This window comes from Lygodium microphyllum, chromosome 6 (assembly GCF_053477565.2).
Source record: "Lygodium microphyllum isolate KBCC chromosome 6, Lygodium_microphyllum_v1.1.10, whole genome shotgun sequence".
NCBI classification, from domain to species: domain Eukaryota; kingdom Viridiplantae; phylum Streptophyta; class Polypodiopsida; order Schizaeales; family Lygodiaceae; genus Lygodium; species Lygodium microphyllum.
In genome coordinates, this window is record NC_141140.1 from 4,703,088 (window position 1) to 4,721,899 (window position 18,812).

The 18,812-nt window shown below is 43.2% G+C and overlaps 1 protein-coding gene across 3 annotated transcripts in view; it reads left to right on the plus strand.

The window, feature by feature from the left end:
* Nucleotides 1-18,812, plus strand: part of LOC148034250 (protein TONNEAU 1b-like) — a 122,930-nt gene that overhangs the window by 71,604 nt on the left and 32,514 nt on the right. Inside the window, exons 5-8 of one of the 3 annotated variants that reach the window (XM_087680475.1) lie at nucleotides 12,284-12,456; nucleotides 12,554-12,648; nucleotides 14,647-14,857; nucleotides 15,099-15,140. In XM_087680475.1, coding sequence (XP_087536601.1) covers nucleotides 12,284-12,456; nucleotides 12,554-12,648; nucleotides 14,647-14,857; nucleotides 15,099-15,140 — 521 coding nt within the window. The remainder of the gene's footprint in view (nucleotides 1-12,283; nucleotides 12,457-12,553; nucleotides 12,649-14,646; nucleotides 14,858-15,098; nucleotides 15,141-18,812) is intronic. The other 2 variants (XM_087680476.1, XM_087680477.1) reach the window with 2 other exon arrangements.

Sequence of the window (18,812 nt, forward strand, 5' to 3'; positions counted from 1 at the left end):
CAAACAACATCAAAGATCCTCCACTCCAATGACGGCAAAGACCGGTGGCGGGCTCGGCATCCAGTTCTGTTCTTCCGCTACATCAAAATCTCGTTTTTGTAGGTTTCAGGTGTTTTCAGCTTGCTGCCCACATCCCTTTTGTGGAGGACATCGCAGTCTCAGTTGTCCCTTGCTATCAACTACAGTTTGGCGCTTGTTTCCAGCCTTCCGCTTGTAGTTTGTAGCTGTTTACAGTAGATCGATTTTTGCTGATCACTCTCCATTTAGAAAATGATTTCGTTTTTGCAGGTTTTAGGTATTTCAGCTTGCTGCCCACACTCGTACGTGGACATCGCGGTCTAAGCTGGCCATTGCTTTCTATAACAGTCTGGCACCTGTTTCCAGCTTACTAGACACTGTTCGGAGCTGATTTCAGCATACTGGCTGTTGCTGCTGGTTTTTCTTGCGTTTTTAGTCTTTCTCTCTCCTCACTTGTGTTTTTAGTATTTTTCTCTCCTCACCTATGTTTTTCCTAGTGGTTGCAACCTCTTGCTGTTGGTCGCATCCTCCTCCCACTGGCAGCTCACTTCCAGTCCTTCCATTGTTCTCCTAGCCCTTGAGATGGACATTGTAGTTCATGGTTCGTGGCTGACCTCTTTCTTCTTCAACAAGGTACACTGATACCCATGGCTTCTTTACCAACAGATGACCAATCTATTGGGTGCTCCTATTGTGGCATCACCAGACACACCGCCGATGCTTGCCAACTTTGACCTTTGCTCCCCACCCTCCCGGAGTATATGCGTCTCCTACCTGGCACTACCTTTGCCACCTCTCCTTTTTGGGCCACAGAGATCGTTCTGCATCGGCTATCAAAGTACTATGCTCAAGGCAATAAGACGTATCCGATGCACACTTAGTCTTTTCGAGCACCACATGGAGGATCGATTGGGTCTACCACCTCTCGGAGATCGTTGCAATGTTAGCAGAAGTCTTCTTCCACCTATTTTTGGGTACAATGGCTACCACGGCCTGCGCACCTGCAGTCTGCTCCATTGAGGGATAGTGATTGTTTGATACCATCTCCTTGCCAGTCCGCTCCTCTGAGAGACAATGGCTGCTTGACTCCTTTCTCTTCTTCGGCTTCCTGGTCCGCTCCATTGAGAAGCAGCGACTGTTGCCCACTCATTGCTCAGTCTGAGCCCTACCCTTCACCCTCGCCTACTCAAGATCAAGAGGCCACCTCTGGGAGTTATTCACTACCCCAGATACCTTCCTCGGCAGGACCGGCGGCACTTCCTTCATCCTCAGAAATTTTGGAGTCCGTGATTCATGAGTTTTTTGATTCCCTATCTACCTTAGAGGGGGAATTCACAGGGCAATGATCTTTGTCCTCCGAGGGGGCATCTGCATCTACTGCGACTTTAGAGGGGGCTCCTATTTCTCCAGTTTCAAAGGGGGTCCCCATCCACCGCTCAATCCTTCGCACACCCTGGTGGACGCCTTTTACCTTATTCTTCTACCCTTGGATGGGGAGGCTTCCTTCTAGCGGTCATCTCACCTATTGATACCCAGGATCTCTGAAGCATTAAGTGTTTTCCTTGAATTAGTTCCTTGAGCAAAGAGATCAAATAATGTACCTAAGTACAAGCACGAACATTTTGGAGGTCATTTGTGCGACCGACTGCTAAGGTGTGACTCGTTTTTTTTTCCCGGATGCTCCCAGCATCCGTTCTTGGGTCTTTTCGCGACTTGGCGAGATCCCAATAATTTCAAACAAGATTACGCAAGCAAATGGTCTTGGTAAGTTGACTTATACTTGCCCTTTTCCCTTGGGTTTCACCTTAGGGTATCTTAGTCCCTAACTCAAGCATTAGTCGGCCAGTCAAGGCAACGGACATGCCTTATTCGCAAACCAACCAAGGGTCCTTTAATCTCTAATTCCAACCAAGCTCAGATAACACACATGGCAACACATGATTCTTCATTTAGACTTTAAAGATGCAGTCTAGATGCATGCGATCCTTCCAATTGTCTTAGTGCGGTTCTATGCAGGATTTCCCAATCAACCTTAACCATCATGCATATTGTGCGTTTAGTATAGTTGTACCTCCTAAACGGCTTTTATCTCTCTTTATTCCTGGCAACAAGTACTCATTCTAATGCACCGGATCACATGTGACTTGCATCTATAAAAGTCTAGGGTTTTGTCTAACGATGCAAGTGTATCTCATGAACAGAAATTAACGTGTGTTTCTTTTAACCATGATTGCGAAACGTGAATTATAAATGACTATTCTGTGAGAACAGAGGATCAAGGTACAACAGAGATTCAGTAGACAGTGTGAGAGTGAGAGACAGAGTTGAAGCACGACACCCAAGAGAATAGACTAAATGAGTGTAATCTGAAAGTACAAAGTACAACCCTTAAACCTTAGGGTTGTAGGGGGGTGTTCACACCCGACACACACTAAGTGCCCAAATGTGTGTAACATAAGCACATAAGTACATACGACAATAAGACCATAAGTCTGGGGGAAAAGACCTCTCCTACCGAGAGTAAAAAGTGCCCCAGTGTCCTACTGATCACCGACACTCCCATATGAGCGTAGGCGTAAGTAAGGCGTGAGTCAAATACCCAACAAACCCCCCTAGAGTGAAGAGTGATCAAGAGTACAAGGATCATCCGCCACCAAAGGATATCAAATTTAAAGCATCGCGAAATGCTTCAAATTTGTCAGGAGGAAGAGCTTTGGTGAAGATGTCTGCCACATTACTGGTGGTAGGACAATAGACAAGGCTGATATCACCTGCATGTAGCCTCTCTCTGACAAAGTGATAGTGAATCTCAATGTGTTTCGTGTGAGCATGAAACACTGGGTTCCGTGCCACTGCAATGGCACTCTGACTGTTAGTGAACAATGGAGTAGGCTCAGTAACAGATACATCTAAATCAGCTAGCAAGCGTCTAAGCCATACGCATTCAACTGTGGTAGTGAAAGCTGCCTTGTATTCAGCTTCACATGACAATGTGCAACAGTGGATTGTTTCTTGCTAAGCCAAGAAATGCAAGAAGTGCCAAGAAAGAAACAATTGCCACTAGTAGAGTGACGTGTATCATAATCACCAGCCCAATCAGAATCACTGTAAGCATGTAAATGCAGTGGTCCCCCCTTGGCATAAAGCAACCCAAGAGAATGAGTACCCTGCAAGTAGCGAAAAACACGCTTGACAGCTTGCCAATGTGACATACGTGGCTGATGCATATACCTGCTCAAAGCTGAAACTGCAAACTGTATGTCCGGCCTAGTATTGCATAGATAGATAAGACATCCAACTGCAGGAGCATATGTATGTATATCAAACAAATCACTGTCATCATGTAATGACAGTTTCAGTCCAGGTTCCATGGGAGTACTAACTGGCTTGCAATCCTGTAAGCCAAATTTCTCAAGAAGCTGCCCAATCTACCTTGACTGTGATAACCCAATACCTCGAGCATTATGTATGAACTGGATGCGCAAGTAGTAATACAAAACTCCCAAGTCAGACATGTCAAAAGTTTGCTGCAAATTTTGTTTGAATGCTGAAATCTGATCAGCATGTGTTCCAGTGAGCAAAAGGTCATCAACATAAAGACATAAAATCAGCATAGATCCCCCTTCTTTACATACGTAAAGGGTAGACTCAGATGAGCTGTTTAGAAACCCCTGACCAAGCAAGAAAGCATCTATCTTTTCATACCAAGCTCTAGGAGCTTGTTTTAAACCATATAGTGCCTTTTTGAGCTTGCATACCAAATGTTCTGAGCCTTCAATTGCAAAACCAATGGGCTGCTGTACATAAACTTCCTCCTGAAGTTCCCCATGTAAAAATGCAGTCTTGATATCTAGCTGATGTACTGTCCAACCATAATGTGCAGCCAAAGCAATCATAGACCTGATGGTCGTCATACGGGAAGTAGGAGCAAATGTCTCCTCATAATCAATGCCCTTTTTCTATGCGTAGCCTTTAGCTACCAGCCGTGCCTTGTATTTATCAATGGATCCATCTGCTTTTGTTTTCAATTTGTAGACCCATTTCGTTCCAATGGCTTTCTTCCCAAATGGCAAGGACACCAAATCCCAAGTTTGATTCTTAGTAATAGAATCTAATTCAGCTTGCATGGCTGCCATCCAATGCACATTGTGTTGTGCATCCTCATAACATTCAGGCTCTTCATTATCAAAAGTACTTGCTGCCATAATAAACACCATAGTATGTGCTGAATCATGCAAACGAGTTTGCCTTCTAGTACGACCAGCCATGGGTGCATCCAAAGGACTATCTTGCATAGTCTGCAAATATCATCTAGGTAGCTGTCTAGCATCCTGGCTGTGTGCAAGCTCTTGCTGAATTTCTGTTTCAGCATGATGCTAAGTATTCCGATCAGCCAATGGCTGAATTTCTGCACTTTCCATAGGAGCAGCTGGCTGAACATTAGGTTCATTTTGTGAACCTCCAGCTGAATCACCAAAAGTAATGGGTAGCAGCCCTTCAAAAACATCAGAGGCAGCTTGATATGTGTCCAAACCAGCCAAGGATAATTCTGATTTTTCATCAAAAACAACATCCCTGCTGACAAAAACCTTCTTCGTAGCGGGATCATAGAGTTTGTAGCCTTTGCTCTCATTGCTATATCCCATAAAAATGCACTTAACTGCCTTGTTGTCCAATTTTCTTCTAAGTACCTGTGGAATATGGGCATAGGCAAGACACCCAAAGGTACGAAAGTGACCAACCGAAGGTTTACGGCTGTTCCAAGCCTCAAATGGTGTGATGGTCTTCAAGGCTTTGGTAGGGCATCTGTTCAAAATATGGCAAGCACACATGACTGCTTCCATCCAAAAACTATGAGGCAAGCTCTTTGCCTTCAGCATACATCTGGCCATCTCCATGAGTGACCGATTTTTCCTCTCTGCTACCCCATTCTGCTGTGGAGTATAAGCTGTAGTATACTGATGTACTATGCCCTTCTGCTGCAAAAAAAAATTCAGCATAGAGGACATGTATTCCCCCCCCTCGGTCCGAACGGAGAGTCTTAATGTGGCATCCAGATTGATTTTTAAGAAGTGCACTGAAAGCCAAAAATGCATCATACACTTCTGACTTCTTTTTCAAACAATAGACCCAGCAAAAACGTGTGAAGTCATCAATGAATGTCACAAAATAATAACAACCACCCAATGACATGGTCTGCATAGTCCCACAAACATCTGAATGCACCAACTGCAATCTGATTGTTGCTCTAAAAGCAACATCACGAGGAAATGAGAACCGATGCAGTTTCCCCAAAATGCATCCCTCGCATAAGTGCTCAGGAGGTCTCTCCAAGAGAGGTAAACCATCCAGCATCTGAGTACGCTGTAAAAGCATCAAGCTGCCAAAGTTTACATGCCCTAAACGAACATGCCATAACTCCGCCTGTATCATAGCAGGAGTAAGAGTGGATGTCAAGTATGCTGACTGATCTACTGAAAGAGCATCCAACTCATATAAACCATGACACAAAGATCCTGTCAAGACCAAAGTCATGCATTCTTTTTCTCGAACCATGCAACGGTCATCATCAAAGGTGACCTGCATACCACAACGTGCCAAAGAAGAAATAGAAAGCAAATTCTTCTTTATTCCAGGCACAAACAAAGCATCCTGCAGGCGGAGAATAGAGCCATCAATGGCTGTGAGCTGAATCTCCCCAATACCACGAACAGGGTATGATGCATTATTGGCACACTGTACCGATTTCCCAATGGGAGGTGCACTAACTGAAGCAAACAAATCTCTGCGAGATGTGATATGTCTAGAAGCACCACTGTCAAAGAACCAAGTGTCAGCATCCTCTATAGAGGTAAGTGCTCTATCGGCCCAAGAGATGTCATAACTGCAAGTGTAAAAACAATAGTCCCTGTCCACAACAAAGGACGCGGACTCACTAGCAGTGGAAGGAGTAGTAGAAACAGACATTCCTGACTCCTTCTTCTCTTTGGCAATGCGCTTTCTGCACTCAGTGATATAGTGGCCGGGCTTCTTACAATAATGACGTTTTCCTTTCTTTGGTTGCGTCCCCCCTTGTGACTGATTCTGCGATGTGCCCGAAGTGCCAGAACTCTGTGGAGCATTTTTCACCTTGCTGTTCTTGCCTTTCTGTCTTGCCATAAAAGCCTGCTCAGAGACTATAGCATCCACACCACTATTTTTCCGTGTTTGCTCCTCCTCTAGAAGCAAGCTAACCAGCTGAATAAAAGTGAGTGGGTGCTCAGCAATCCTCATGGTGAGGTTCAATGCAGTATGAAAAGACAAGTACGAAGGAGGTAAGGAATTCAAGGTGGTGGATATCAACTGTGCATCCGAAAAATACTCATCTACATTCATGAGCTGTTCCCTCAAGTCCTGAATCTTGTTTAAGTGATCCTGCATAGAATCACCTTCATACATCTTCAGAGTTTCCAACTCTTTCTTCAAGAAAGAGATCCGAGTCTCATTTTTTACTGCAAACATATGCTCCAAAGTCAACCATACATCTCGTGAAGAAGATGCCGAACGGATATGAGGTATGATGGACCGCTGAACTGCCAGAGCAATCAGCGACAAGGCCTGTGCATCACGGGTATCCCAAGCTTTTTGAGCTGCAGTTCTGGGTGGAAGTTGCTGAGGTGGAGCGGACTGAGGTCCCCGTTGTCCATGTGCGCCTTGGGGAGGAGGAGTAACGAGAGCTACAACTCCCGGTCGAGTTTCCTCTCCACTGACATAATCCCATAAATTCTTGGCCACTAATACATTCTTCATCATGAATGACCAAAGGGAATAGTTGTTTCCGTCCAGTCTGTCTTCCTTGGATACATACGTAAAAACATCACCTCCTTGATTTGCCAGAATGACAAATTTCCAAAGACAAAATGAGCAATGTCAAAGCAGTATTAACTGGAAATCTGCAAATTTCCAGAAATTGCAGCAAATACGTTTCTGCAATTAATGTGCAAGGGCGTACTCTGTCAGAAAATTGTCTTTTAATGCACGCTTCTCAAGGTGCAAACAGTGCACTGCATCACTGTTATCTCAAAATCCCCAAAATTTTTGCCAAAATTTCTGTCAAAAACAGTCTTTCTATGACTGTATCAGCAGTTCAAATGCAACTATCCTCCAAATACACAAAAGCCCCAAAATTTCTGACAATCCAGTCCAGAAATTTGCATGAAATTTATCCCCCCACTTGTTCTGTGCTTGCCGCATGTGAACCTCCGCTTCCAGAACTGTGTTCTGGGCTGAAATTAAAAAAATTTGTTGAAAATTTTACCTGACGTGGAGCAGACTGGCGTGTGCTGGTCGGCGGGCAGTTTGACGGCGCAGGACAGGCTGATGTGGTCCTCAGACGAGCAGGTCGTCTGGCGTGATAACCAGTCGCGAGCTGCTGACGTGAACGTTTTAAAACGGCGGGCTGCGCGTGGTAGGTCGTCTGGCGGGCGTCGTTTGACGAAGGGCTGCTGACGTGGACGATAGGCGACGCAGACAGTCGAGTCGTCTGGCGGGCGGACTGCAGGCGGACAATCGAACAGTCTCGAGCTGTGGGAGGAGTCAGGCTGCGCAGACCGTATGACGTTGACGGGCGGACTGTCTGGTACGAACTTCTGACAGTACTGACGACGGGCTGTCAGGTGCTGACGGGCTGACGGTCGTAGGCACTGACGGGCTGACAGACTGGCGACTGGAGCTGGCGACACGGGGGCAAAACTGGCGGGGACTGCTGGCTGCTGCTGACTGAGGACTGCTCTGATACCAAATGTGAGAACAGAGGATCAAGGTACAGCAGAGATTCAGTAGACAGTGTGAGAGTGAGAGACAGAGTTGAAGCACGACACCCAAGAGAATAGATTGAATGAGTGTAATCTGAAAGTACAAAGTACAACCCTTAAACCTTAGGGTTGTAGGGGGGTGTTCACACCCGACACACACTAAGTGCCCAAATGTGTGTAACATAAGCACATAAGTACATACGACAATAAGACCATAAGTCTGGGGGAAAAAACCTGTCTTACCGAGAGTAAAAAGTGCCCCAGTGTCCTACTGATCACCGACACTCCCATATGAGCGTAGGGGTAAGTAAGGCGTGAGTCAAATACCCAACATATTCATGCACTGAATTGGTTAAAAAGCTGTCATTTTATGTGAAGTAAGGCGATAACCTTATCATGACTTGAGGCTGATGACCTCAGGCCGATGCCCTATTCTTATTGGGCCACAATACACTCAACCCCCTCCTTTTTATATGCTTGAGTACAAAGTGCTGAAGGAAAAAAAAAAGTGATAAAATGGTAAAATATATAATTTTCAATAAACTAGGCTATAGTTCCTAGTCCAGTTGCCCTAGGTCAGGTAGGTAGATCAGAGCACCACTTAGGATGAGTCATTTGATAGCTCTTCTTAGTCGATATGTGCTAGAGCAATTGGTTAGCGACTAGCTTTGGATCTCTATTTGACTATGCTTGGCCTACCCCTTGTGGACTTCATACTTTGATTTTTTCAGGGGGTAGGGTGAGAGCTGTGTTGTGTTATGTTGCGTATTTTTATTTATAGTAGCTTGATGCTCTTTATGGTTTATATTTGTGCAAATCAATTTGTGGGTTTGATAAGCTGAGTCACCCTATCCCGTGGTTGCCAATGAGAGCTGACTTTTAGGAGCCAAATTTAAAGCGCAAAAGTGGCCCAAAACCTATAAAAGAGACGTTTTTGGCAAAAAATATGTCAATCATGGATCAAGGAGCCTCCATAGGCTTGGCAACAGCAGCATATGCTTGACGAAGACTGGAATTGGAGGCTAGATGGTAGTAGATGGCTGGTGGAAGCTCTGACCACAATGCCCTCCTCCGTGAACGGGTTGTGGGCAGCAGAGTTATGGCTTCTAAAACTTGCAAAAACGAGATTAAGGGAGAGTGGTGGGCTGCATGCCTATTTATAGAAAGTTTGGGGCACTCAAATTAGGGTTTTGCATGTGGGACATAGTAACTCTCTAGGATCATATTTCTTTTTAAAATAAAAGGTTTTCTTCATTAATTAAGCATGTTTTGGGGCTATTTAAGTTAGGCTAATGCATTTTTAGCTCAGCAGTGCAATGCTCGGGAAAGGTATGACAAAGCCATTCATGCATCCAACATGTGCATAGTCCATACGATGGACACTTACCATATCTTTTTCAATCTTGGGTAGATGACCCCACACAAGCCAATTCTTGTGCAACCTTGTCTCGAACATATGTCAAGATTTACATGCATATAAGCAATTGCTTTTGAGCTCTACAAGGCTTGGGTAGAAGTACCCTCATGCGATGGGTGATACAAATTCTTATTAGGATCACATGGGTATACATACAATTACCTATGAGCACATGGATGGACATCTCCACTTACATACATTTACTTGTCTGAACAGGCTCAAAAAAGGAAATTAAAATACTAGTTTTTCTAAATAGAAAGACAATGTTTTGCCACATTAGGTCTTTTTCTTTTTCTTCTTCTTCTCATGTCTTATTTATCTCACCATCTACCATAATATGGGCTATAACCCTCATATGGTGCGCACATGACCAACCATGGTATGTGCACACCATACCATGGTGAATGCTTTATGATATGGCAGCCTCACTTTATGTAACTCAAGGTTTAACCACACTCTGCCCAATTACTGTCAGAAGAGTCTGTGTTCTTGAGATTGACCATGGTGAAACTTCAATTTTGGGATACATGTCTTTGTGTGCGATGAAAACCACCTTCAAAAGGTTGCTTTTTGTTCCTTGCAACCTACAAAATTACTAACCACGGCAGCCAAAGTGGCAGTGATACCAATGGCCATGTGTGCATTACGGGAATTTGGTCGAGCTCCTATTTTTCTGACACTGGTTTAACTAACCAACAATGGTTGGTTGTATGCGCTCTATATTAGTGCGACTACTAAAACCTTCTCACATGAGAAGCAGAACTGCAGTTTTGCCATGGATGCCACTGCAACCTTACCGCTGCTGCAGTTTGCTGCCATGCAACCTTACCGCTGCTGCAGTTCTGTCATGACTCAGTTTCGATCTGAGGTCACCATAGAATAATCTGGACTCTGTCGCCACTCAGGTTGCTGCCTTACTATTGTAAAACCTTGTTGCTTTGTTCTCTCTGGAGTGTTGTCATGCTCAGTTTGTCACATATGTGCCCATAGCTACACCATCACGACACCTAAAGCCTATGTTTAAGGCCAATCTGAGTGTGGATTCTCCTCCTTGCTAATTGTCATTATCATTAACATGCTATAGTGCTGCATAATCTGTCACATAACATCTCAGTTTGCCATAGCTTGTTGAACTTGACACTGTGCTTCCTATTCCCATGGCCATTGCAGCTTCTTATCTGAATGCTGAGCTGTCTTAGGTATTAGCTAGCAGGCAGGCTGACTGTATGCCAGCCTCCTCCTCTGCTGTATGACCACAGACTCTATCTTTGGTATGCCATGTTCATGTTTGGTTGATGCATCTGAAACCGACTGCTTGATTCTTTGCTGCAGCATCAGCGTCTTGTGCCTTCTCTAATCCGTCATGCAAGATGACAACCGGTTTTTTAATTTATCTGCATATTTCTTGTGTCTTGACAAAGAAGTTGCTTTAATACCATCCACTATCAGCAATGGCTCCACTATCTGACTGAAGTCTCTTTTCTGTGCAGTGTTGGTACAAGGCCTCATTTCAAAATCCAAATTGCAAACTCAATAGTCATTCTCCATTTTTCATTGCATAAAATGGTTACATATATAAAAGAGACGAGGCCTCATTTATGTAGCCTCAGACTTTCCATGCATGTCCCCATGTAACACACTATTGCCCACACTTTACATGTGTACACCTATGTGGCAAGCTTCTCTCCACATCTCACATGCATGTTATGCCCCATATAGTCTCTAGCACATATAGTGATTTCATATACACATACAAACACCAAAGCTTACATTCTCAACAAGTACATATCTAGATCAATTGTTATATGAATTCATTGATGTCTTTCTGTTAGATTTACCTAATGGAATCCTACCGTTTCATGAAACATTAGATTACTTGTTTATAGTAAGTCATTGGACGAACAATGAATCACTTGCACATTGTCTTATGTCACTTAGGGAGAGTGGTTATTTGTAAAGCTATTGTGAGTTCTTTCATATAGAGCTTTTGTAACTCGGTCATGTCATCTTGGTAATGGCATTAGGATTGACTCCAAAAAAGTACGAGTAGTGCTTGATTAGCCTATTTTGAGGAACATTAGATATGCTAGATCTTTCTTAGGCTTCACTAGGTTTTTCTAGAAGTTCATTAAGGATTGTGCTAAATTACTGAATCCTTGCCTAACTTGCTGAAGATGATATCTAGAGTAAGAAGAAGCAGTCGTTTGCTTGTTGTTTGAACTAGTGAGCTTAATCAATGTTTCCAAACATTGAAATGGTTATGTAGGAGTTTATGCTGAAAAGACAAGATGGGCAGAGCTTATGCAGGAGTTTGACTTTGAGATTTGTTACAATAAGGCACAATGCAATCAACAAAGTTGCCAATGCCTTTTTTCAAATCCTGGAAGTCAAATGCTTTTTCTTTCTATGAGATATCCATTGGCTTTTATCTTTCTCTCAAGGAACGTTGCCAAACCCTTTAGTAGGATCTGGCAATTAATCCAAGAAGAGCTTAGTATTTGGGGAATCTTTGGTAGTCCAATTGCCCAAAAGCTATCTACTCAAGGAAAAATGGTGGAAAAGTATTCCATTAAGGTGGATTATTGCTTAAACAAGGCATGGCGTGTGATGAGATATCAACAAGAATACCTACTCCTATCCCTTCCCCCGGGCACTTAGCTTGTGTCCTTGTTCTGATCCCTTGTCCCATGTTGCCATGTGTTTTCCCTCTAGCCATGCTTTCAAGCCTTGTAACTTCTTGAATTCTTAGAGATAAAAGTAGCCACTTCTTAACTTTCAAAAGAAAAAAACCTCATTTGTTGAGGCTATTTTACATCTCCTTTTGTGGTTTTTCAATCTTAAGGTTAGTGAGTAATCAAGCTTTATAGATGAAACAATGATTCCTTCCCATATTAAACTGTGAAGTAACTCTTCATTTGCATCTTCTATATATGAAGCACTATAGAAATTGCATAGTAGATATAAGCCTTAGATATGTAAAATTTTGTTGTTATAACTTACCTTTATAAATTGACATGTTGCTTTTGTTCTGTTGGGTTACTGTTTTGTTCACCAGCAAAACACCACAGTAAGCTTAAGTGGGAGCTTTGCAAAGCTGGCACTAAGAAGAACCCCAGAGAGTGCTGACTCTAATGAGTTACAGGCAGATTTAGACAAGTCAAATTTGACCAGAAGATCATCATCTTCCTCTTTGACTACGAGTTTACCTCCTATGGGGCAAAAAGGAGGGTAATATTTAGTACTTTTGAGCAAATACATTCACTAATTTCCATGATGAGTTGGAGTTCCTGGTGGTAGTTTTACACTTTAGAGCTTCTGACTGCAGGCTCGCCCCCATTGGTTCAGCAAGCAATGCAACATTTCCAACAAGAAATTATCAAGTTCGAACATCAACTGATCAAGCTGCATCAGACGACCATGGTTGGTTGCCAAATGCTTCAACTTAGTTTCACCATAATTTCTAAATAGATCTACCTTGAGCCTGCTAGGCATTTGTTTACATGTGTGATTATGTTTATGATGAACCATTACGACTAGAAATTGCCACAACACCTTGGGCAACTGGTGGTGGCTTGCTTCCTCAATCTCCATTGGGGAATATGCAAGCATATTCTGTTGGGGTGGGAATCGGACTGGAGGGCCTTTCAGGAGCATGTACTAGGCCAAGGAAAGCAATACAGAGTATTTGAGGCGTAACTAGGGCTGCAGTCAGGGGCAACTTGTAGCTGCTGCTCTCTTGAACCATGTTTCCATTGTCATTTCTCTAGATGGGCTAATGCCACAACTTTTCAGATCTTTGACTCTGAGTATGAAAGCAAAGAGGTGAGATGCCAGATGTGGCACAAAGATTGGCAGTACATTTCAGGAATGCGGAGTTTGTGTCGCAACTGAGCAAAGAAGTGGTGTTGAGGGAAAAGCAAGAGTTTTCAAGGGAGGAGAGCACCCCTAGGCTCTTAAGAGGGGCCTTGCGAACTTCAATGTCTTCAACAGACTGGGATAGGGATTCCTTGCTCTGTACCCAGAATTTAAGAAAATCCTAGCAAGTACTGAGGACATACATGGAAAGGGGATGTCCTGCATAGACTAGCATCTTTTTTAGACTCACCAAGGGGATCCCTAGTCCAAAAACAGGAGATGAAACCTAGCACAGCCTTGGTGAATCTGGAGGATAGAAGGATATGTTTTTGTCATAGGCATAGTTGAGATCTTGGGCTTGTAAAGGGGACACTAAATGTAGGGAGTTTTTTCAAGGGCACAACCCTCCATTTCATACAACCAGATTCAGAGTCTTGCAATCTGCCCAGAGGAGGTTATGGGGTTGACTGGTTACTTTGCAAAACAATGCTCAGGTGCTTTAGATAGTCAAAATTCGGGTACAATATCCACCACCTCCATTCAGAACTTCCCAGGACCCAAAAACTTTGCAGTGTGTGGAGATGAAAGTAAGTATTACTTAGTACTCAAGCATGCGTCAGCTCATCTTTGTTAGATGAAACTTTAGTCCCATCAAAGGCTGATGCTATGGACCCAACTTTATGCAAGTATGATATCTTTATGGATGCCAGTCCACTCGCTACTCCAAATGAACCATCCATCGACATGGCTGTGGAGGCACAGGATAGAGAAACCTGGAGATTACCTCCAGTAATAACTGCTCTCTGTGTCCATCATTTACCTACTGAGAATTAGCAGATTTTGGTGAGTTGTATCAACCATCTTATAAGGGGACGAGGCATATGTTGGATCCTTTTTCAAAGGTAGTTTTACGAATGTTGGTGGTAAGGTGCCATTTCCAGTACACAATTAGCCTGAGAATGTGCCTCAGGAGGTGCTCCCCCTCGACCACCATTTGCAATTCTTTTTAGCTTGGATGTAAGTTTGTATGGGACTTCACCTCCTTGGATTGCTAATAGAATATTTTCAATGGCATGATGGTTCTGTGTGCTTGGCGAAGGGTTTAATATTGCTCTCAGAACAAGGCAAGGCAAACTCTGGATATGGCTGGCCACACCACCATGGTGAGTGAGGAGCACTAGGGGTTTTGCCTGCTTCAGCATGTTGCAGCATGCTCATGGGCTGCTCTTTATGGGGAATAGATCCACAAATATGTGTCAGTTTTGTCTGTTGGCATGGGAAGAGAAGCATAAGTTGAGTCTCACATTAAAATGCTGTATGATGCAACACTGTCACACTTGTTTATGGACCTCATGTTCAAGAGGAAAATAATAGAAAGGAGATAATGGAAATGATAACACATACAGACTGCCATATGTTGCTGGATGTGAAGGTGAAACTGTAACTGTTTAATCGTTTTGTATTGCTATCTCTTGTCTCATTTTTATTGTGTTGCTCTTTTTCTGTCCTTATTAACCCTTAATATGGTATTTTCAAATGTTTCCCTTTCTTCATTTTTACCAGCTTTAAAAGGTATAAACAATACTTCAAAATTGGAGTCAATTGAAAACACTGGATCTTCCAATATTAATGGAACTTCAGATGGTGGAGAGCTGGATGACAGTTCAAAAGTCCTTGAGGATGAATACTCTTTGAATGACTTACTTGACTTTGAAAATAGGCCAGAGGAAACTCCAACTGAACATAAAAATCAACAATTAAACAGATACTGGAGGTAACAAGAATATTATGCTGACAGTAAACATAACCAACTTCTCACATGGCTATTGACAGTAATGTTTCTTTTGTAACACATTAACTGAATACAAGGGATCTATGTTCAGTATACTATCAAAACATAGAGTAACAGATGGACAACAACATCCTTAACCTAATTTTGTGAATTTAATGTCCAGCTTGGTCTGTCTTCAGGTTCCTGGAGTTCTAATTGTCTGTGCTTGTATTTATCCTTGCAGGAAGAACACTTCGGTAACTTTGTTTGATGATGTTTCTCTGGGGTAAGTTTTACAGTTGGTTGCAGCATTATGCGTATACAAAAGTGAAGTCCATTGAATGGCTTTCAATTCATATTTTGCTCAGTCCAAGCATGGCTTTGTTGATTTCCAAGGGTCCTAAACCAACCAAGCTCTTAGCCTTTCATAAAATGAGGGTCCCTCTAGGGAGCCGTAAGCACAGTTTTACCATATTTGTGGAGGCTACATGAGTAGGAGGGGCTCAGGACCCCCTAATATGCCTGCTGGATATGCCAAGCCTTGCAAAGTTCTTTTTTTCCATGGCAGACACCTCCCTTCTTTTTCTTCATGAAGTACTGAATTAAGGAACGATGTATACAATGAGCCTTATGATCCGACAGATCCTGCCACCACTCTGTCATCTAGATGCCACATGCCTGTCATCTGCACATAATCAGACAGTTCTTGCCTGTCTACAACTGTCTGCAGCTGCCTGCACTGAAGGTACCTGAACAACAGACCTCAGATCAGACTGAAACAAGAAAGCCTGTCTGGAAGTTTTGATTTCCCAGAGTTTTTTGAAATCAATGCACTCTGGAATGCTTAAAATTTGAAAAGGGTGAAAAAACATCACATGGAAATAAGAATGCAGCAAAGCTTGTAGAGGTGCTACGCATCAAGTTGAGAAGGGAAATACTGAAACAGAAAAAACAGGCTGATGCAGGAATCACTAGAGTCAAAACAGGAGTTCAACAAAAGAATCTGTGCCTTACAGGAAAAACTGACTGGCCAGGATTCAAAGATTGAACAGCAAGGTCAAAAGGTCAAAGATCTCGAATCTCTACACATACAAAAGCAAAAAATTGAGACCCTGAAGTGAACAAAGAGCAACATAGAAGAGAGGGAAAGATCCTGCAAGACACGTGGGCCCACCCTGATGAAATTATGAAGGCTTAGGAGGAACTCACAGAGAGGATGGAGGCAAAATGGGTTGAGGCTGTCAAAAATGGGGGACAGGAGAGACAGCATAGGAACTTGAAGAGCTCATTGTACACGAGGCAGGGGAGGAGGAAACTGAGGGGACTGCAATTGACACATGGCATACAGTCATGTTGGGTTTGACTCATGCCTACGCTCATAGAGGAGCATTGCTGATCCTCAGTAGGACATTGGGCCACTTTTTACTCTCCTTACAAGAGGTTTTTTCCCCCAGATTTATTTCTTTTTATTTTATGTGCCTATGTTACATAGTTTGGGCACTTATTGTGTTTTATGCCTTTTGGGTGTGAATGCACTCTTGGAACCCTAAGGTTTAAGGGTTGTACTTTGGATTTGCATCTTACACTCTTGGAACCCTAAGGTTTAAGGGTTGTACTTTGTACTTGCATCTTACACTCTTTGATTATTGCATTGGGTGTCGTGTTATCACACTCACACATTCTCTTCACTGTCAATTGTACTTGCAACTGAGCTTGAGCTTCGATCTCTGTGCATTCTCTCACCTCTCACATTTGGTATCAGAGCAGCCCTCTGCTCAGCCCAGCTTGTGGCCACTGCTAGAGCTGAGCCGCCACGCTCCAGCTCCTCGGCATTTTGTCCAGCTTGTCCGCCACTACCAGACTTGCAGCGCCATTCGATAGGCACCTTTTGCTTTCACCTGGCCTACACCCGCTAGTCCTGCTCGACTGCACAGCCAGCCTACTCCAATCCGCCCCTCCCTGTGCTAGACACTGTCAGTTCCCTGCGCGCCACCTGAGCAGGCAGTGCCTCTGCATGCAACACTTCTGCTTGCAGCGGTTCAACCTCCAACACCCTTGCTCTAGTCTGCCCCCTGACCTATCCGCCACTACATGCGCCTGCCCTATGCTGTCGCAGCGCATAGGGTTGAAGGTTACCACAAGGGTTTGGCAAGAGAAGAATGTATGGAGGTTTAAGAGCTTAGACTCCGGAGATGGTAGAGAAAAGAGAAGGGTTGAAGGTTTCAAGCCAAGTTCTTGAATATAAGAGACAGCAGGGTGAAGGTAGATTTAGGGAGAGGAGTAGACGGAAGAGAAGGGGTTCGAAGAAATTGAAGACGTAGAAGAATACTAAAAAAAAAGGAATTAGAAAATCTAGAAGAATACTAACAGAGATGAAGCCTGTCAGTTTCTTTCAGCATTATGAGAAGATATAACTCTGATAGACAAAAACGTGTATAAAATAATACATTCCTCTATGCTGCTCAGATCGCCAATCTGATGCTTGCATTGGCTCCGAAAGGGGGGTAAAATATCTGCACACTTGGCCAGAAATATGCCAGATTACTCCTTCATCTCCCCCTTCGGAGTGCTGTTTACTGCCTAAAAACAGCAATCGCGCATCGCGCTCTCTCTTTTTACATAACTGCTACTTAGTCCGCGTCTTTTGTTGCAGATCAAGATTGTTGTTTTTACACATGCAGTTATGACTCTTCTTGGGCTGATAGAGCATTTAGCTCTATTGAGGATATGAGCATATGGTTTTTTGACAATGGTGCTTCTAGGCATATCATAGCCCACAAGGATTTGTTTTCTTCTGTTATTACAGCCCTTGTTGGCAAGTCCGTACAGTGTGCCAACAATGCATCCTACCCTATTAGAGGCATTGGGAAGATTGTGTTGACAGCCATTGATGGCTCTATTCTCCGCTTATAGGATGCCTTGTTTGTGCCAGATATAAAGAAGAATTTGGTATCTATTTCTTCTTTGGCAAGGTGTGGTTTGCAACTCACCTTTTATGATGACAGATGTATGATCAGAGATAAGGAATACATGACTTTGGTTTTGATTGGCACTTTATGTCATGGATTATATGAGATATATGCTTATTTAGTTGATTAGTTGGTCTATCTAGCGTCTACTCTCACTTCTGCTATGTCATAGGCAGAGTGCATGGGGCATGTAAACTATGGTAGCTTGATGCTTATGTAGTGTATGTAGATGCTTCATGGTTCACCTCTCTTGGAGAGACCTCTCGAGCATATATGCGAGGGGTGTATTTTAGTAAAAATATATCATCTTTCATTTCCTCATGATGTTGCTTTTAGAGCAACTACAAGATTACACATTGTGTACTTGGATGTGTGTAGCCCTATGCAGACAAAGTCATTGGGTGGCTGTTACTATTTTGTCACTTTCATTGATGACTTTACTCGCTTTTGCTGGGTCTACTCTTTGGTGAGAAAGTCACAAGTGTATGATGCATTTTTTGGCTTTTGTAGCACTTGCTGAAAATCAATCTGGTTGTAGGGTTAAGAATCTCCGTTTAGACTGAAGGGGGGGGGGATACATGTCTTCTATGCTTAATTCTTTTTTGAAGCAGAAACGCATTGTCCATTAGTACACTACTATACTCCATAGTAGAATGGGATTGCAGAGAGGAAGAATCCATCACTCATGGAGATCGCCAGATGTATGTTGAAAGCAAAGAGGTTGCCACACTGTTTTTGGATGGAAGCAGTTATGTGTGCTTGCCATGTTTTGAACAGGTGTCCCACCAAGGCATTAAAGAATGTCACACCTTTTAAGGCTTGGAACAACCGGAAACCTTCTATTGGACATTGTCGTACTTTTGGGTGTCTTGCATATGCACACATTTCCAAGGTTCTCAGGAAGAAGTTGGATAACAAGACTGTTAAATCCATTTTTGTGGGGTACAGCAGTGAGAGCAAAGGATATAGATTATATGATCCTGTCTCTA